Source organism: Callithrix jacchus, chromosome 15, assembly GCF_049354715.1.
Source record: "Callithrix jacchus isolate 240 chromosome 15, calJac240_pri, whole genome shotgun sequence".
NCBI classification, from domain to species: Eukaryota; Metazoa; Chordata; class Mammalia; order Primates; family Cebidae; genus Callithrix; species Callithrix jacchus.
In genome coordinates this window covers 72,210,533-72,228,662 of record NC_133516.1, presented here as the reverse complement: position 1 = coordinate 72,228,662, position 18,130 = coordinate 72,210,533, and the positions used below count along the sequence as shown (strand labels likewise).

The window sequence follows — 18,130 nt, the reverse complement described above, 5'->3', positions numbered from 1 at the left end:
GAGAGCATTTTGCCATGTTGGCCAGGCTGGTCTTAAACTCCTGACCTCAGGTGATCTGTCTGCCTCGGCCTCCCAAAGTGCGAGGATTACAAGGGTGAGAGCCACCACACTTGGCCTTTCCTTGGAAATTAATGGAGCTTTAATTCTAGTGGAAATGACACAGCAGATTCGGGACAAGACTTGATAGTAGTCTCAAGACTAACACTGGTTATCTTAATGCAGTGTGGGCTTATGGAAAACCCAAAAGAAATAAAATCACAGGAAATACATAACATGGAACAGTATACAGCTGAAAAAAACTGACACAAGTTGGCCAAGTGCAGTGGCTCACACCTATAATCCCACCCCTTTGGGAGGCAGAGATGGGAGGACTGCTTAAGGCCAGGAGTTTGAGATCAACCTGGGCAACCCAGCAACCTGTCTCTATGAAAAATTTTTAAAATTACCCAGGCGTGGTGCATGCTGGTAGTCCCAGCTACTCAGGAGGCTAAGAGGATCCCATGAGCCCAGGAAGCCGAGGCTGCAGTTAGCTATGATCACATGTACCACTGCACTCCAGCATAGGTGACAGAGTGACACCATGTCTCTAAAAAATAAAAATAAAAAATAAGTTTGAAAATACTGTTTTTTAATGACACAAGCTTATAAGTAGCATAAGGTTAATCCCTGGTCCAAAATGATTGGAACCAGAAGGGGTTTAGATTTCAGATTTTTTTCCACATTTTAAAATATTTGCATTATACATACCAGGTGAACATCCCAAATCCAAGCAGCATTTCCTTTGAGTGTTATGTTGGCACCCAAAAGGTTTCAGATTTTGGATTTTCAAATTTGGGATCCTCACCCTATATTTTATGAGGAAAAAAAAAAAGCAAGGTATAGATTTGCTTGAACAGCAGACCTCTATTTGAGTTTTTTATAAATATATATGTACATATATACACATATGTACATAAAATATCTGGAAGGAGACACAAAAAGAGGTAAAAATGATTGTTTCTAAGAAGGAGAACTGAGGACCAGGAATCAGGGATTAAAGTGAGACTTTCTATTTTTTCAACATCTATATATTCCCATTCAAAATGAGTTTAAAATAAAAATTTAAAGTTTCTTTTAGATTCATATTACACAAAAGAGAATTCTAAAAGTGAGTCAAAGCTAATATTTTTACAAAGTATCTAAAAATTATTGTTTGACTACCAGCACCTGGCATAATGCCTTGCCTATAATAGATTCTCTAATGTCTTCTGACTCAATTTACTATGGAATCAATTCCACCAGCTGCCATTTATGGCATCTAAGAATCTAAAAAATAGAGGCTAAAACTGAGCACAGTGGTTCACACCTGTAATCCCAGCACTTTGAGAAGCTGAGGCGGGAGGACTGCTTGAGCCCAGGAGTTCAAGACCAGCCTCATCAAAACAGCAACACCTTATCTCTACAAAAAACAAAATAAATTAAAAATAAATAAATAAAATGTAGAGGGCAGGTGCAGTGGCTCGTGTCCATAATCCCAACACTTTGCAAGGCTGAGGTGGGAGGACTGCTTGAGCCTGGGCAACATACCAAGACCCCATCTCTACAAAAAATACAAAAATTAGCTGGGTATGGTGGTGCACACCTGTAGTCCTAGGTACTTGGGAGGGGAAGGTGGGATAATCGTTTGAGCCCAGGAGTTTGAAGCTGCAGTGAGCTATGATTGCACAACTGTGCTCCAGCTGAGCAGCAGAGTAAGGCTCTATCTCTAAAAAAAGAAAAACAGATAAGACAAATAAAAAGTAGAAAATAAACTTCATATATATGAAGTTTCCTTTGAGTGTTATGTTACTTCTCTCTTAATAAAGTCTGTCAGATAATTGCTTACCTCTGTTTTCCTTATTCTCCACAGTATTTGAGTACTGTCTTAAGTTGTCAGAAAGGAAAATCAGCTAACAACCTTCTTCAGGTTTTCCATATGCCCACACTGCATAAGATGACCAATACTAGACGCAGGCATGTGGTACATCTGTAGTCACAGCTACTCAGGATCTTAGGTAGGTGGATCACCTGAGCCCAGTAGTTCATCCAGCCTGAGCAATACAGCAAGACTCCACCGCTATTTAAAAAAAAAAAAAAAAGGGGGGGGGGGCCAGGCTCCGTCACTCACTCCTGTAATCCCAGCACTGTGGGAGGCCGAAGTGGGTGGATCACCTGAGGTCAGAAGTTTAAGTACCAGCCTAGCCAACATGGAGAAACACTGTCTCTACTAAAAATAAAAAATAAAAAAATTAGCCAGCCATGGTAGCAGGCGCCTGTAATCCCAGCTACTGGGGAGGCTGAGTCAGGAGAATTGCCTGAACCCCAGAAGCAGAGGTTGCAGTGAGCCAAGATCATCCCACTGCACTCCAGTGTGGGCAACAGAGCAAGCTCCGTCTCAAGACAAAACAAAAAAACACAAACAAACAAACAAAAAAGATTACCTACACCAATGTGAGACCACTAACAAGTCTTGGCCCCAATCTGCTACTTCATTTCCACTAAAACATAAACTCCATTAGGGTAGAAGCTTTTATCCACTGTATTTTCAACACCTACAACAGAACCAACAAATATGGAAGTATTCAATAAATTTTTTTTAAATAAATGAAGAAAAAGAGGTCTTCCATAAAAGCCAAGACTAAGTTACATCTAACCACATCCATCCACTTTGGTTATTTATATGCTCATCTGGCTGAGGATGCTACACAGACTGGATACATTTACTCAAGAAGAACAAATAGGGCTGGGCATGGCAGCACATACCTGTAACCCCAGCACTTTGGGAGGCCAAGGCGGGTGGATCACCTGAGGTCAGGAGTGCAAGACCAGCCTGACCAACATGGAGATTAGCCAGGCAGGGTAGCACATGCCTATAATCCCAGCTACATAGGAGGCTGAGGCAGGAAAATCACTTGAACCTGGAAGGGAGAGGTTGTGGTGGGCCGAGATTGCACCACTGCACTCCAGCCTAGGCAACAAGGGCAAATTCCATCTCAAAAAAAAAGAAGAATAAATAGGAGTGTGAAGAGGTTCTTCTCATAAGCCCCACTGACAGAACAGACTATATTTAAAGTGTCTTTCAGCCCTATAACCTAAGAAAGAAGAGTGACTAATGCTAATTAGCTCCTAGCCAATCCTTACATTTTTTTCTTTTTCATAATAATTGCTAAGGACAATTTTTAAAATCCTGAAGGCGTGAATCAAAAATGTAGGGGCCAGGTTTGGTGGCTCATGCCTACAATCACAGCGTTTTTGAAGGCTGAGGCAGGGGGACCGCTTGAAGCCAAGAGTTTGAGACCAGCCTAGGCAACATATAGAGACACCCATCCCTACAGAAAAGTAAATAAATAAAAATTTAAAAAAAAACCCTGAAGATCTCCTCAAAGTAAATTTCCCAATATTACTTTAAATGAATAATTAATCAAGCCACTTGTTAATAATATTACTTAAATATCTTAAATCTTCTCCTGCCAAAAACATCTACCTAGAGTTACAGATTTTAATCTGAGTACCCAGTCTCATCAGCATTTAGGAAATGTTTTGCATTTGGAAAGACAACATCTCCAATCAGACTTTACCCCAACTACGCCACTAAAACTACTCTTTATCAAGGTTACCAATAATTACCACATTGTTAAATCATATAGTTAATTCTCAGCCCTCACCTCAAATACAGTATTTGACACAGCTGATCACTCTCTAGTCCTTGAAACACTTTCCTCATTAGATTCCAGGATACCCTCTAACCTAGTTTTCATCTTACCTCTCTGGCTACTGCTACTAGGTCATCTTTGATGTTTCCTTCTCATCTCCGGAACCTCTAAACTCTGGAGTTAATTAAGTTCTCAACTGTTTCTTACTTCCATCTCTACTCACTTAATTAGAGATCTCATCCAGCTCTCTGGATTTAAATATAATGTTTTAACAATACCCAGAGGTATATCTCCAGCAGATCCTAAACCCAACTGTCTACCCAACAACTCAAAGTCTTAATAGGCATCTTTAATTTACATCTAAAACTGAGCTTCTGTTACTTCTGGAAACTTGTTCCTCTTTCAGTCCTCCATCTCAATAAATGACAACGGCATCCTTCCAGAAACTCAGTACAAAAACCTTAACTCTTTCCTTTCTTTCACAGCACATATCCAATCAGCAAAACTTGCTGACTCTACTTGAAAAATACATCCAGAATCGCCTATAATCCCAGCACTTTGGGAAGCAGAGGCGGGTGGATCACAAGGTCAAGAGATCGAGACCATCCTGGTCAACATGGTGAAACTCCGTCTCTACTAAAAATATAAAAATTAGCTGGGCATGGTGGCACGCGCCTGTAGTCCCAGCTACTTGGGAGGCTGAGGCAGGAGAATTGCTTGAACCCAGGAGGTGGAGGTTGCGGTGAGCCGAGATTGCGCCATTGCACTCCAGCCTGGGTAACGAGCGAAACTCTATCTCAAAAAAAAATAAAAGAAAGAAAAATATATCCAGAATCAGACCATGTGTTACTACAGTCATTGCTACTATCTAGAACAAACCACATTTTCTCTCACTTTGATTATATAATAGTCTCCAAACTAGTATTTCTGCTTTTGTTCTTGCCCAATCCACCACTATCTACTCAGCAGTCAGAGAAATGAAAATGTCAAAATATAAATCTGCTCACTGCCCAAATGCTCCAAAAACTTCCTATTTTGCTTAGTATAAAAGCTAAAGTCCTACAAAACCCACCACCAACAGCAGCAGCACCTGGGAGCTTATTAGTAATAGGTCCTATACCAGACCTATGAGACTAGAATCTGAATTTTAATAAGAACCAAGGTAATTCATGTGTGAATTAAAGTTTGAAAAGCACTTCCATAAAGCGCCACCAAGTAAGGACCCACTCTCACCATTCCTCAGGCAAGCTTCTGTCTGAGGACCTGTATGCTGTGATTCCCTATGCCTAGAATGTTCTTCTCATGCATGTGTGTGGCTCACTCTTTTACCTCTTTCAAGCCCTTACTCAAATGTCACTTTCTGTGTGAATCCATCTGTGAACACTCAACCCCTTCCCTTCAATATATTCTATTACTCCTTTCCTTTTACTTTTCTCATTAGAATCTGTCATCATAAATTTAAAAATCGCATTTATGCATTATTTAGTTATTTCAGGCCAGGCATGGTGCCTCATGCCTGTAATCCCTTCATTTTGGGAGGCCAAGGTAAAAGGATCACTGCGCTTAAGAGTTCAAGACCAGCATGGGCAACATAGTGAAACCCCCATCTGTACAAAATATAAAAATATTAGCTGGTCACAGTGGCATACAACTGCAGTCCCAGCTACTTGGGACACTGACACAGGGGGACTGTTTGTGCCCAGGAGTGTGAGATTGCTGTGAGCTATGACTGCACCCTTGCACTCCAGCCTGGGCTACAGAGCGAGGCATTGTCTCAAAAAAAAAAAACAAAAAGTTTTCAGAGAGAAAAACTGAATATTCTGAGCGAAAAGAACAGATATATCTAACTGTCTATAATGCAATAACAATCCTTTATATTGATAAAAATCACACAGATTTTCTCATCTGATTCTCAATAATCCCACGAGCTGTGTAGAGCAAGTAACAGTAAGACCATTTTAAAGGTGAGAAAGCAAACATACTTTAACTCTCAAAGTATGGAATAATGTCAAACCTGGGACTGAAGTCTCAATTTTTAGTTCAAAACTCTACAATATCACTCCTCCTCTTGCCAATGAAACTGAACCAGACTATGAAATCACATAGCCATAATATTATGCTAAGGGTACTAAACTTTCCTAATCCATCCAGTGTCTATGCAGAATGAGAACAAACTCAGTTCACCGAAGTCACAATTTCAATTAGAGAAATAAGAATGCAAGCTACAGCTGGGGATGGTGACTCACACCTGCAATCCCAGCACTTTGGGAGGCTGAAGGATCACTTGAGCCCAGGAGTTTGAGACCAGCCTGGGCAATACAGCAAGACTCTGTCTCTATTATAAAAAATAAAATTAAAACATTTTAGTTTTTAAAAACAGAGTTCAAGCTGCTCCCTGTTACTTATAAGTGTAATCCCATGTCTAATAACATGCAGGAAGAATATAGGAAATAAGCTGTTTCATTACATACATTAAGAAAGTTCTTGTTGAGCCACAGTTGCTATAAAAAAGAGAAAATGAGAGAAAGGAAGATGGAACAAGTAAATGAATGAGAATTGAGTTCTAGAGAGGAATATGTAATTTTATTTTTTTGAGACGGAGTTTCGCTCTTGTTACCCAGGCTGGAGTGCAATGGCGCGATCTCAGCTCACCGCAACCTCTGCCTCCTGGGTTGAGGCAATTCTCCTGCCTCAGCCTCCTGAGTGGCTGGGACTACAGGCATGCGCCACCATGCCCAGCTAATTTTTTGTATTTTTAGTAGAGACGGGGTTTCACCATGTTGACCAGGATGGTCTTGATCTCCTGGCCTCATGATCCACCCGCCTCGGCCTCCCAAAGTGCTGGGATTACAGGCTTGAACCACCGCACCCAGCCGAATATGTAATTATTTTACACTGTTCTGAGTGCCTATGTGATGTGATTTTGCAGAAGACAAAAAGACATACCTCCTCAAAATCCCAGCAATAGCTTTCCTTTCTTTGCATAGATGAGGATGAACAGTTGTAATCCAAAAGGTTTCCCAAAAGTTCTTTTTAAAAAAGACATAGAAACAGAAGATCCATATGAAAAAGAGATCCAATCTGGGAGGATGGACACTGTCTTCTAAATCTTGTCACCAGAGCTACTGTTCACAGAGTGTCAGCATCTGAAGAAAGTGCTAACTGTGGATCTGTCTTCTCCAGAGATTAATACCTGCTGGGACAGAGGAGCAAGAAAAGAAAGAACTACTGAATGTAAACGACTGTCTAACAAACAATGACAGGCTGATCATCCCAAGTCTGAAAGGCCAAAACCCAAAATGCTCCAAAATCTGAAAACTTTCTGAGTCCCAATATGATGCTCAAAGGAAACACTCATTGGAGGATTTCAGAGTTTAGACTTTCCAATTAGGGATGCTTAACTGATACGTATAATACAAATATTCCCAAATCTAAAAAATCTGAAATATTTCTGAGGTATATCAGTTCTCAGGCTGCAAAACTTTTTAAATTAACATTAGTGAACAAAAAGTGATCACACGGAGGTATTACCAGTGACCACACCTAGCTGGCACTGAGTTATTAATGACAGCAATAATCAAAAGTATACTTCAGCAGGTAATCCAGCTCTCTGATAATAGTAAAGAAAATATTAAAATCAATTTCAAGTTTCTTATAGCAAAATCATGGTCATATCATACAACCAATCATAGGTAAATATTTGTGTGCAGTCTGCCAAACAGACCAATTATTCTGGCAACTTACTTAACAAATATTGTGGAACTACTAATGCAGACGTACACTCTCAGCAGAAAATGTAGAATAATCTTACAAAAAAATACATATGTATGTTTTGGCAGAGGAACTAAAAGTTAACGTGAAAACAAAGGGGTATCAAAGTTAATATGACGTATAGAGTGGTTTCCATACCCTTTTTACCTAACATACAGAATAAGAAATCTATTATGGCAACAACTTAAGGCAGTATTTATTGATACCTGCTACATCACTGCATTTGTATCAAACCACATATTACAGAATATATATAACAGGTTGAAATGAAATACATTGAATGGAACTAGCAGCAGGCAAGACACAGCAGAAGGAAAGATGAGCGAATGAAAAGACACAGCAATAAAAACTATCCACCCAACACTTTGGAAGGCCAAGGTGGGAGGATCACCTGAAGTCGGGAGTTCAAGACTAGCCTGACCAACATGGAAAAACCCCATCTCTACTAAAAATACAAAATTAGCCAGTCATGGTGGCGCATGCCTGTAATCCTAGCTACTCAGGAGGCTGAGGCAGGAGAATTGCTTGAACCCAGGAGGCGGAGGTTGCAGTGAGCCAATATTGGGCCACTGAACTCCAACCTGGGTGGGCAACAAGAGCAAAACTCCACCTCAAAAAAAAAAAAAAAAACTATCCAAAATGAAACACAAAATATAAGACCAAGGGAAAAAAGCAGAGCATCAGTAAGGTATGGGGCAACCTCAAGGAACCTAATAATATGTTTGTAATTGGAATCCAAGGAGGGATGTCTGAATATTTGGACAAATAATAGCCAAAAAATGTTCCAAATCTGATGAAAAGTATAAACTCACAAATTCAAAGAGCTTAACAAAAAGAGCAAAAAACTCAAAGAAAGCTAAAACTCCACCAAGGCACAACAAAATCAAATTTCTTGAAACCAGACATAAGGAAAAATCTTAAAAGGAGCCAGAGGAATATGGCATGGGAGAAAATATTTACAGATCACCTATCATCCAGAATATACAAGGAACCCTTAAAACTCAACAAAAATAGGCCAGGGACAGTAGCTCACACCTGTAATCCCAGCACTTTGGGAGGCTGAGGCAGGTGGATCATGAGGTCAGGAGTTCGAGACCAGCCTTACCATCATGGTGAAACCCCATCTCTACTAAAAATACAAAAATTAACTGGGCATGGTGGCGCATGCCTGTAATCCCAGTTAGTCAGGAGGCTAACACAGGAGAATCACTTAAACCCGAGAGGCGGAAGTTGCAGTGAACAGAGATCGCGCCATTGCACTCCAGCCTGGGTAACAAGAGCGAAACTCCGTCTCAAAAAAAAAAAAAAGGTTAAAACCGGCCAGGCATGGTGGCTCACACCTGTAATCCCAGCAATTTGGGAGGCCAAGGTGGGCAGATTATCCCAGATCAGGAGTTAGAGACCAGCCTGGCCAACATGATGAAATCCCATCTCTACTAAAAAATGGAAATACGGGGAAAAAAAATAGCCAGGTGTGTGGTAGCACATGCCTGTAATCCCAGCTAATCAAGATGCTGAGTTGGGAGAACCACTTGAAACTGGGAGGCAGAGGTTGCAGTAAGCCAAGATCGCACGACACTGCACTCTGCCCTGGGAGACAGAGCAAGACTCTAAATTAATTAATTAATTAATTTTAAAAATGGTTAAAATGGGCAGGTGTGTTGGCTCATGCCTGCAATCCCAGCACTTTGGAAGACTAACGTGGGAGGATTGCTTGAGCCCAGGAATTCGAGATCAGGCTGGGCAACATGGTGAGACCCCATTTCTACAAAAAAGAAATGTAAAAATTTGCCAGGAATGGTGATAGGCACCTGCAGTCCCAGCTATTCAGGAGGCTGAGGCAGAAGGATGGCTTGAACCTAGGAGGTCAAGGCTGTAGTAAGCCATGTTCACGCAACTGCACTCCAGCCTGGTTGACAGAGTGAGACCCTTCTCAAAAACAAAGAAATAAAAAATGGTTAAAATGGTAAACGTTTAATTATGCGCATTTCACTACAATAAAAAATAAGTTTTTGGGCTGGGAGTGGTGGCTCATCCTTGTAATCCCAACACTTTGGGAAGCCAAGAGGGATGAATCACTTGAGGCCAGGAGTTCAAGTTGAGCCTGGCCAACATGGTGAAACCTTGTCTCTATTTTAATTCTTTTTAGAAATAAAAAAATTAAATTAAAAAGAGAAAAATAAAAGCAGCCAGAAGGAAACAACCACATATTACATACAGAAAAATAAACCCAATGAAAGCAGATTTCTCATCAGAAACAATGCAGGCCAGAAGATCGTGAAACAGCATCATAAAGAAAATGTCAACAGTAATTCCATATCCTATGAAAATAGTTCCTAAAACTAAAAACAAATTAAAGACTTCTTCAGATATCCAAACAATAAAAGGATTATCAGCAAATGTGCACTACAAGAAACATTAGTCCTTTAATCAGAAGAAAAATACCATGTAGAAATCTAGAACTATACAAAATAACCAAGAGCCCCCAAAAAGGTAAAATATATAAACAAAATATTCATACATACTTGACAAAGACTTTTATTATAGTGCGAGCAGACTCATTTACATTATTAAAGTAAATTAAAAAGCACTATCAAGAATTTTCAGGCTGGGCATGGTGGCTCGCACCTGTAATCCCAGTATTTTGGGAGGCTGAGGCGGGAGAATCACTTGAGCCCAGGAGTTGAAGATCAGCCTGGGAAACACAGTGAGACACCATTTCTACCAAATAAAATAAAAAAAATTTATACATATCTTCCATCATACTTACCTTCCAAAAACCTCCAAGTACCCTAATTATTAGAACTCAGTTCCCATTACACTTTCCTATAAATCAGTCAATATTATTTCTTCCTTATAAAATGAAGCTCTAAAGTACAAGCTATTTGTCTGACAAGAGAGAGTCTTCTGAAGAAATAAAATCAAAACTAAAATCTTGTTTTCAGCTCAGTATTCTACTACACAAACAGTGGTTTTCAAACCCTTTGAAGGCTTGCCTACAGGGAAATTTCCTGAGATAAAAAACAATAGGTAGTCAATATATAATTTATCTATTTTTTCACTGTCTCAATGGAACCCGAAAGTCATTTACAAATAAAGTACAGCAGTCTGGGTGTAGTGGCTCATACCTGTAATTCTAGCACTTTGGGAGGCCGAGGCAGGCAGATCGCTTGAGCTCAGGATTCAAAACCAGCCTGGACAACATGGCAAAACCCCATCTCTACAAAAAAATGCAAAAATTAGCCGGACATGGTGGCACAGGCCTGTAGTCTCTGCTACTCAAGGGGCTGATGCAGAAGGACCACTTGAACCCAGGAGGTCCAGGCTACAGTGAGCTTCGATCGCACCAAGGCACTCCAGCCTGGGCCACAAAGTGAGATCCTGATTTAAAATAAATAAATAAGCTACAGCAAAGAATGGTCCGTGCTTTCAAGAAATCTGAAAAACAGGAACAGGTTTCAATGAATTGGTCACGCTGCCCCAAACTGGCAAAAGAAGAAAATTTCTGCCAAGTCTTCCTGAGGAAAATGAATTTGTCAAAGCAATAGCTGCAAAACAAAGCTTTGGGGTCAGATGCTGAAGTAGGAAAAGTATCACCTGAGGTCAGGAGTTCAAGACCAGCCTGGCCAACATGGTGAAACCCTGTCTCTACAAAAACACAAAAATTAGCCAGGCATGACAGCAGGTGCCTGTAATCCCAGCTACTCGGCTGAGGTGGGAGAATTGCTTGAACCCAGGAGGCAGAGGTTGCAGTGAGCCAAGATCATCCCATTGCACTCCAGCTTAAGTGACAGAGCAAGACTCCGTCTCGAAAAAAAAGAAAAAAGGAAAACAATATTTTATGCTATTCTATTATAGTTCAAACCTGAGGGAATGTAGCTAGTAAGAAGAAAATCTCGGCCAGACACAGTGGCTCACGCCTGTAACCCCAGCACTTTGGGAGGTCAAGGCAGGTGGATCACAAGGTCAGGAATTCAAGAGCTGCCTGGCCAAGATGGTAAAACCCTATCTCTACTAAAAATATAAAATATGTGATTCCACTTACGTGAAATGTTTAGAAAAGGCAAACCTATAGGACAAAAATCAGACTGTGGTTGCTAGAGAACAAAGAGAGGGACTATTTAATAGGTATGGGGTTTCTTTTTGGGGTGATAAAAATGTTCTACAGTTTGACAGCAGTGGTGGTGGCACATGTTATACTGTGAATGAACTAAAAGCCACTGAACTGTATGTTTAAAATGGTTAACTACATATTGCAGATCATAAATTGTATGTTAATTTTACCTCAAGGAAAAAAAAAACTTTTGAATGTTAGTTATCTTGCACCTATATCTTCCACTACTTAACAAAATACTGTGAGCATTAAAAAAGAGATTACTCAAAACACTTTTTAAGATATAATATATTGGCATTCTAAAAAAGGCAAAACTACAGAGACAGTAAAAAGATCAGCAAGGTTGCCGGAGGCTGGTGTAAGGGAAGTAATAAGTGAGACAAACTTTCTAGAACTGTGGAACTAATTTGTATGATACTGTAACATTAAACATAAAATACTAGAAGTCTGTCAAAACCCACAGAAATTTAAAGCACAAAGAATAAACTTTAATGTATACAAATTCATAATTAGGAGATAAAGATATCTCAGAAAAAAAAAGGAGACTGTGACAAAATCTAAATCTATTACAAATATATGAGATGACTTTGGGGAGTAGGGAAAGGTGCTAACCTAAAAACCATTGGGAATGAGTGATGTCTATAAAACTAAAGGCAAAAAGAACTATCCATAAGTTCTAGTGGATACGCTAGTTTTCCATAGGCATACAGATTAACAGTTCTGAAACCACTATAGGTGTATGCTGGAACTGAAGAACTAAGTAAATTCTGGTGGAGAGTGGGAGCCAGATTTCTCACTGGTGAAGTGGGAGGTTACATATAAGCAAGGTAAGGTTAGAATGATACATGTGGTAATGAATTAGAGTTGGAGACATCATGAAGTCAAGTTTAGTTTAATATACAGTTACATATAGAAATATATATAAATATGTGTATATATATAGGTTAGTATGTACAAATATATCTCCTTCCTCTGTCAACTGAGAGGGCATAGAAGCAACAACACATCAGTACCAACAAGCACATCTATCACCCAGATCTTGGTTTGTAATACCACTCTTCAATAAAAGGTACCAGCACTCTTTGGAGAAATCATTGATTATAAGACTGGAGCAGAAAATATGTAAGATGAACCTTAGAGCATCTTATGTTGCCAAAAAGGAAGAAGGCTGCCAATATATTATATCTTAAAAAGTGTTTTGAGTAATCTCTTTTTTAATGCTCACAACGTTGGAGGTATGTCAAAGAGAAAGGATAAAGGAGCCAACTTAAAAAGCTACCAATGGCCAAAGCTGAAACAATTAAGCAATGAAATTTAAGTAGATACATCACCCTTCAGGAGGTAGAACAGAACTCATCACCACTAAGTGTGGGTTGTATTTAGTGACTCTTTTCCAGAGTAGAGGAGAAAAGAGTAAATTTACAGTGCAGAAAACAAACATTGCCTCAGCCAGATGAGCGGGGTTAATAGCAACACTGATAAGTCATATTGGTAGTATATGACTTATACTAATATATGATGAGAATGACACTTTGCCCCTGTGGTCTTCCTTCTAAAAGCATATTACATTCCTGGCCTAACTATAAGAAAAACATCGGACAAATCCTAAAGAACATTCTATAAAAATACCTGACCATGGCTGGGCACAGTGGCTCATGCCTGTAATCCCAGCACTTTGAGAGGCTGAGGAGGGCAGACTGCTTGGTCCCAGGAGTTCAAGACCAGCGTGGGCACCATGGCGAAACCCCATCCCTACAAAAAGTATAAAAATTAGAGCATGATGGCACACATCTGTGGGCCCAGCTACTCCAGAGGTTGAGGTCAGAGGATCACTTGAGCTCAGGATATCGAGCGTGCAGTGAGCTGAGATCACACCTCGGTGACAGAGGAAGAGCCTGTCTCGAAAAAACCAACAAACAAAATATGACCAGAAATCTTCAAAACTGCCAAGATCATTAAATACAGGGAAAGTCTGAGAAACCGTCACAACTAAGAGGAGCTAAGGAGACATGATTACTAAATGTAATGTGGTATCCTGGGACAGTGAAAGAGCATTAAGGAAAAAAAACCTGTAGAAATCTGAATAAAGTATGGTCTCTGTAATAATGTATCAATATTGGTTTATTAATTGTGACAAATTTACCACATAAATGTAAGACGTTAATAATATGGGAAACGGTGTAGAGTAGGCAGGAACTCTGTACTATCTTTGCAATATTTCTCTAAATCTAAATTTTAAAGTCTATTTTAAAAAATTATAACAAACTTAAGATCAACTGCATCCCTGGAATTTTACTCAGTGCATCTAGGATATAAAAGATACTTCAAACATGGTTTTTGCCTTCAAGAAGCTTGTTGTTGCACTGTGAAGACAAATGCTCATGAAACTTGTATAAAATACAAAAATAAGAAAAAATAAATTGAAGAGTAAAAAGTATATTAAGAATATAAAGAAGGTCTAGAATTATCAGGAAAGACTTGGTCAAGGTGATAAAACTTGAGTTTGTACCTTAAAATGTACTTCAGAGTAGCAAGGTTAAAAAAAATACATGTAAGTGAATGCATGAATGAATGAATGAATGCCTGAGCATGGTGGCTCATGCCTAAACCCACCACTTTTGGAGGCCAAGGCAAGGAGGATCACTTGAGGCCAGGAGTTCAAGACCAGCCTAGGCAATATATGAGACTCTGTTTCTCTCTATCTTTAAAAAAAAGAAAGAAATGAAAACATTTAGCTCTGAAAAGTAAAGACTTAACTAGGAGACAATAATAGCTGTGCTCGAATACTTTAAGGGTCATGTGGCAGAACCAACAGAGTTATATCATATACCCATTTAACTTACAAGCCAACTTCTGACAAAATGTGACAGATGCTCTAGGACAAAGAAAGTGACAGCTGTTCAGTAGAGCCACAACAGGAAATGCCAACAAGGAAAGACAGGAAGCAGGTGGCTAAGTTCTCTATAGCTTCTCAAAGGACAGTATGTATGTGGGCCCAAAGAAGTAAAAATCAGATTCTAATTCTATAAATGTTTATTGACTATCTTAAGTGTAGGGGTCTTTCAAATATATTATCTTGTTTAATATTCACAACACATCTATGAGCACGTATTAATGTAATAGCAGCTGAATATAAAAATAGAATTAAATCCTGCATGAAAACAGGAACATATCAAAATTCTGCACCATTTCCCACTCTGATAGGGCTTCCACAGCAGTTTTAAAGAGCAAAATAGTCTGAAAGTCCAGATATCTATACGACAATTTATTTCCTCTTGCTTTTTCCTTCAGCCAAGCTCTGTGGCTCTCAGCCTTTAATATTTGTAAGAATTTTATATACACAAAAACATGCATATCATACTTTTTGAGCAATTTATGGAATTTTCAAGCAGAGTTTTCATCTTATATGATTTCTGCCTCATGCACTAACTTTCAGACCTAACCGTGTGATTGAGGTGCAAGTCCACTGCAATCTTATTCATGGGTATTGTAAGGCAGGATCAGGAAGAGGAGATAGAAAGGTACCATCCTATCACAACATGCCGAACATTCTAACAATTCTAACAAGGACACAAAGATTAGAATGACATGCTACGTGGGGAAGTTCAAGACTGGAAAACAAAAGCAGCTCATTGGTACCTGCAGACCTCTGCACTCACTGTTTCATTTACCAGGAAAGCACTCCCATTTTTCAGGTCCCAACTCAAATATCTTCTACTTAGTGATGCCTCCTCTCACTAAATAACCCTCCACCCACCTCTCAATCATTCACTTGTCACATCAGCTTGTTTTATTTTTTTCATAATTCATATCAAGGGTCAGCAAACTTTTTCTATAAAAGACTAGATAATAATCTATAGGCCAAATTCACCTTGCCCCATGTTTTCTATGGCTAAAAATGGTTTTACATGTTTAAATGGCTGGGGGAAAATATTTTTTAAAACTTATAATATTCTGTGATATGTGAAAATTTTATGAAATTCAATTTTCAGTGTCCCAGGTTTAACTAGAACACAAACATGTTTGTTCATGTACTGTCTATAGCTGCTTTTGTCCTACAACAGAATAGTTGCAAAAGAGATCATATGGCCCAAAAAGCCTGATATGTACTATACTTTCTGGTCCTTTACCAAAATTTTACTAACCACTGATTTATATCATTAACTGAAATGATCCTATTTGCTTGTTTTTTGTATATTCTGCATTCCCATATATAAAGAATAAAGCTTAATTAGGGAAGAGGCCTTGAGTGTTTTGTCCTACCACTGTAGCCCACTACTTAGAAAACATACTGCAACAAAGTAAGGGTTAAATAAATATTTGATAAGTAAATTAATGAATGGTCCATAAATGCCCCTCTGAGGAACTTAAACTTAAGCCCTCAGCCATTATAGGCTCTGTAAATTTATGATAGGCAGAAGTACTCTTGCAGGAAACGGGAAATATTCTACTTCAAAGAATGTAAAGTAACAGTGGGGTTCTTCATCAAATTGTAGACTAAGGTCTTTTTGTGCTCAGAAAAGAGTCTCTCAACTACTGCAAGGTGTCACAACATTGTCAGTGGTCTGTGCTTCTGTTTAAGAGGCAAAGGCTCTGAGAAATCTCATTCCTATACACAGTACACAGCACCAACAGCATATCAAATTTTAATCAATGCTCATAACGGATCTACATCATATGCTAATGAAATTTTAATGTCTAATTTTTCCTATGATGCTGATCAGCAATCTATAAGCAGCTCAAAACTCTTTATAAATTAAAAGGTTACCACCCACAGACCAGAAGCAGCTTTTTAATCTTTCTACACTAGCCAGAGAGTGGGTGTGTGATTTCAAAAAAAAAAAAAAAAAAGCAAGCCAACTCTTGGTAGAGGACAAGGTATTGTTAAGTTAAAATCCCATCTATAAGCATCATTTTGTCATATGACACTAGTAAAACTACCACCTACTCACAATTTGAGTTTCAATCTTCTAATAAACAGAGAAAAAAATGTATCTAACTCCTGGAACAAATCAAGGTTTTGTTTTATTTCAAAGCAGCTATCTGAGATTTAAGCCCTGGATTTTTTTTTTTTTTTTTAACAGAATAAGCTAATTTAGGAATTCAGACCATTTATAGAGATGCTTATGGTACAGGTACCTGATGGCTAGGCTCTACCAAGACTAACGTGCAACGTGTCACAAAAGCAAACGGGTGTTGGGGGGACGGTGGGGGTGTGAGGGGGGTGGTAGCCAACAGTTCAAGTGGGCAGCTTCAAGAAACTCCACGGCAGATTCACCTGGGGAATCCTCACCAAGAATGTTGTTAAGGGACCAACCAAACCAACCACGGATCAACACTATACCCCTTTGCTGAGGCTGAAAAAGCAGAGATTCGCAAGCTATAAACACATCTCTAGCCCTTTAGGAAGGTGCAACTCGCGGTACCCCTTCCCCCTATCCTACAAGCGTTAATAGGGGGCATCCTGAGGCCAGGCCCGGCCAGCTCCATCTCCCATCCCACCTCCCACCACCTATTCTCCCCAGTACGCCGGGCTCCCTCCTCGCCTGGAACGACAGCTCAAAACCAAAACAAAAGGTGCAAAACTGGTTGCAGGTGGAAATGGCTGAGTCCTGGTGGCTAACTTCTGGGACGCCATGGCGATCGAGGGCTCCTAAAACCCCAGACCCCGAAGGGAGCCGGCTGCTAAACAGTCCCTCCGGCCTTGGCCCGACTTCTCACACGCCCCTCCCTCACCTCGGCCCTGGGATGTTGGGAAGGGGACGAGGCGAGGAGCTGGAGAGGGGAACCCCAGGGTCAAAATGACAGCGTAATGAGCCGGGAAAGGAAAGAGGCCCCGTGGGATGCTGGGGGTCGAGTACTAGGCCCGGGGCTTCAACCTCGAACGGGGGCAACTGTGGGTCCGAGCCGCGCCAGGCCGCGAGCGGTAGGCCAGGCCTGCGCCGGCTTTGCCGCCGGGCCACTCTCCCTCACGACTGTCCCCACCCACCGCGGAGGGCCGTGAGGGGGCCGCGACCGCCGCCAGCGTCCGGGGCGGGGGCGCTCACTCACCGGCGGGGAGGGGAGGAGCAGCCGGCGTCTCCGCCAGCGCCGTCGCTCGAGCTCAAGCGCCTGCTCCTTCCACTGCGGCCGCCGCGCCCGGTCCATCCCCCACAACCACCCCCCTCCCGGCCCTCCCCCCGCGCCGCCTCAGCCTCCGCCGCCGCCTCAGTCGCAGCCGCTACCGCCACCGCCTCAGCCCCGACGCGGGAGCGCGAGCCGGCGCGAGGGAGCGAGAGCACGCGCGCCCCCTCCGCAGCTGCCACCGCCCACCGCCTCCGCCTCGCGGCCGGCGGCGCACGCGCAAGGGACAAGGCGGACGGGCGCGCGCACGCCGCAGGGGGCGGGGATGGGTTCTGGAAGGCAAGGCCCCGCCTCTAGCCCGCCCACCCACGCGGTTACTGGGCTGGTTGAGCTGCGCTGTGCGGGTAGTACTGAGCTGCTCCAGGTGAGCTCCTCCTGGCAAAAAGCTGTAGGAACCGAGCCACCCTCGCCGTAGGAACCACACCGCTGAGTAATATGGGGTTTCGTCGGA

The 18,130-nt window shown here is 41.1% G+C and overlaps 1 protein-coding gene across 31 annotated transcripts in view; it reads right to left on the bottom strand.

Moving 5' to 3' along the window:
- The window catches only part of TMCC1 (transmembrane and coiled-coil domain family 1), a 254,921-nt gene extending 237,021 nt beyond the window's left edge, over positions 1-17,900 (bottom strand). For 13 of the 31 annotated variants that reach the window (XM_078351746.1, XM_078351757.1, XM_078351764.1 and 10 more), the window contains exons 1-2: positions 17,608-17,900; positions 6,618-6,864 (exon numbers count right to left, since the gene is read on the bottom strand). Coding sequence is in view for 3 of the 31 variants with exons in the window: in XM_035273785.3 (XP_035129676.1) it covers positions 6,618-6,656 (39 nt within the window). In the remaining 28 variants the exon portion in view is untranslated. Of the gene's footprint in view, positions 1-446; positions 587-747; positions 846-6,617; positions 6,897-10,570; positions 10,663-17,607 lie in introns of all 31 variants that reach the window. The other 18 variants (XM_078351748.1, XM_078351759.1, XM_078351766.1 and 15 more) reach the window with 7 other exon arrangements.
- Between the last annotated feature and the right edge of the window lie 230 nt (positions 17,901-18,130).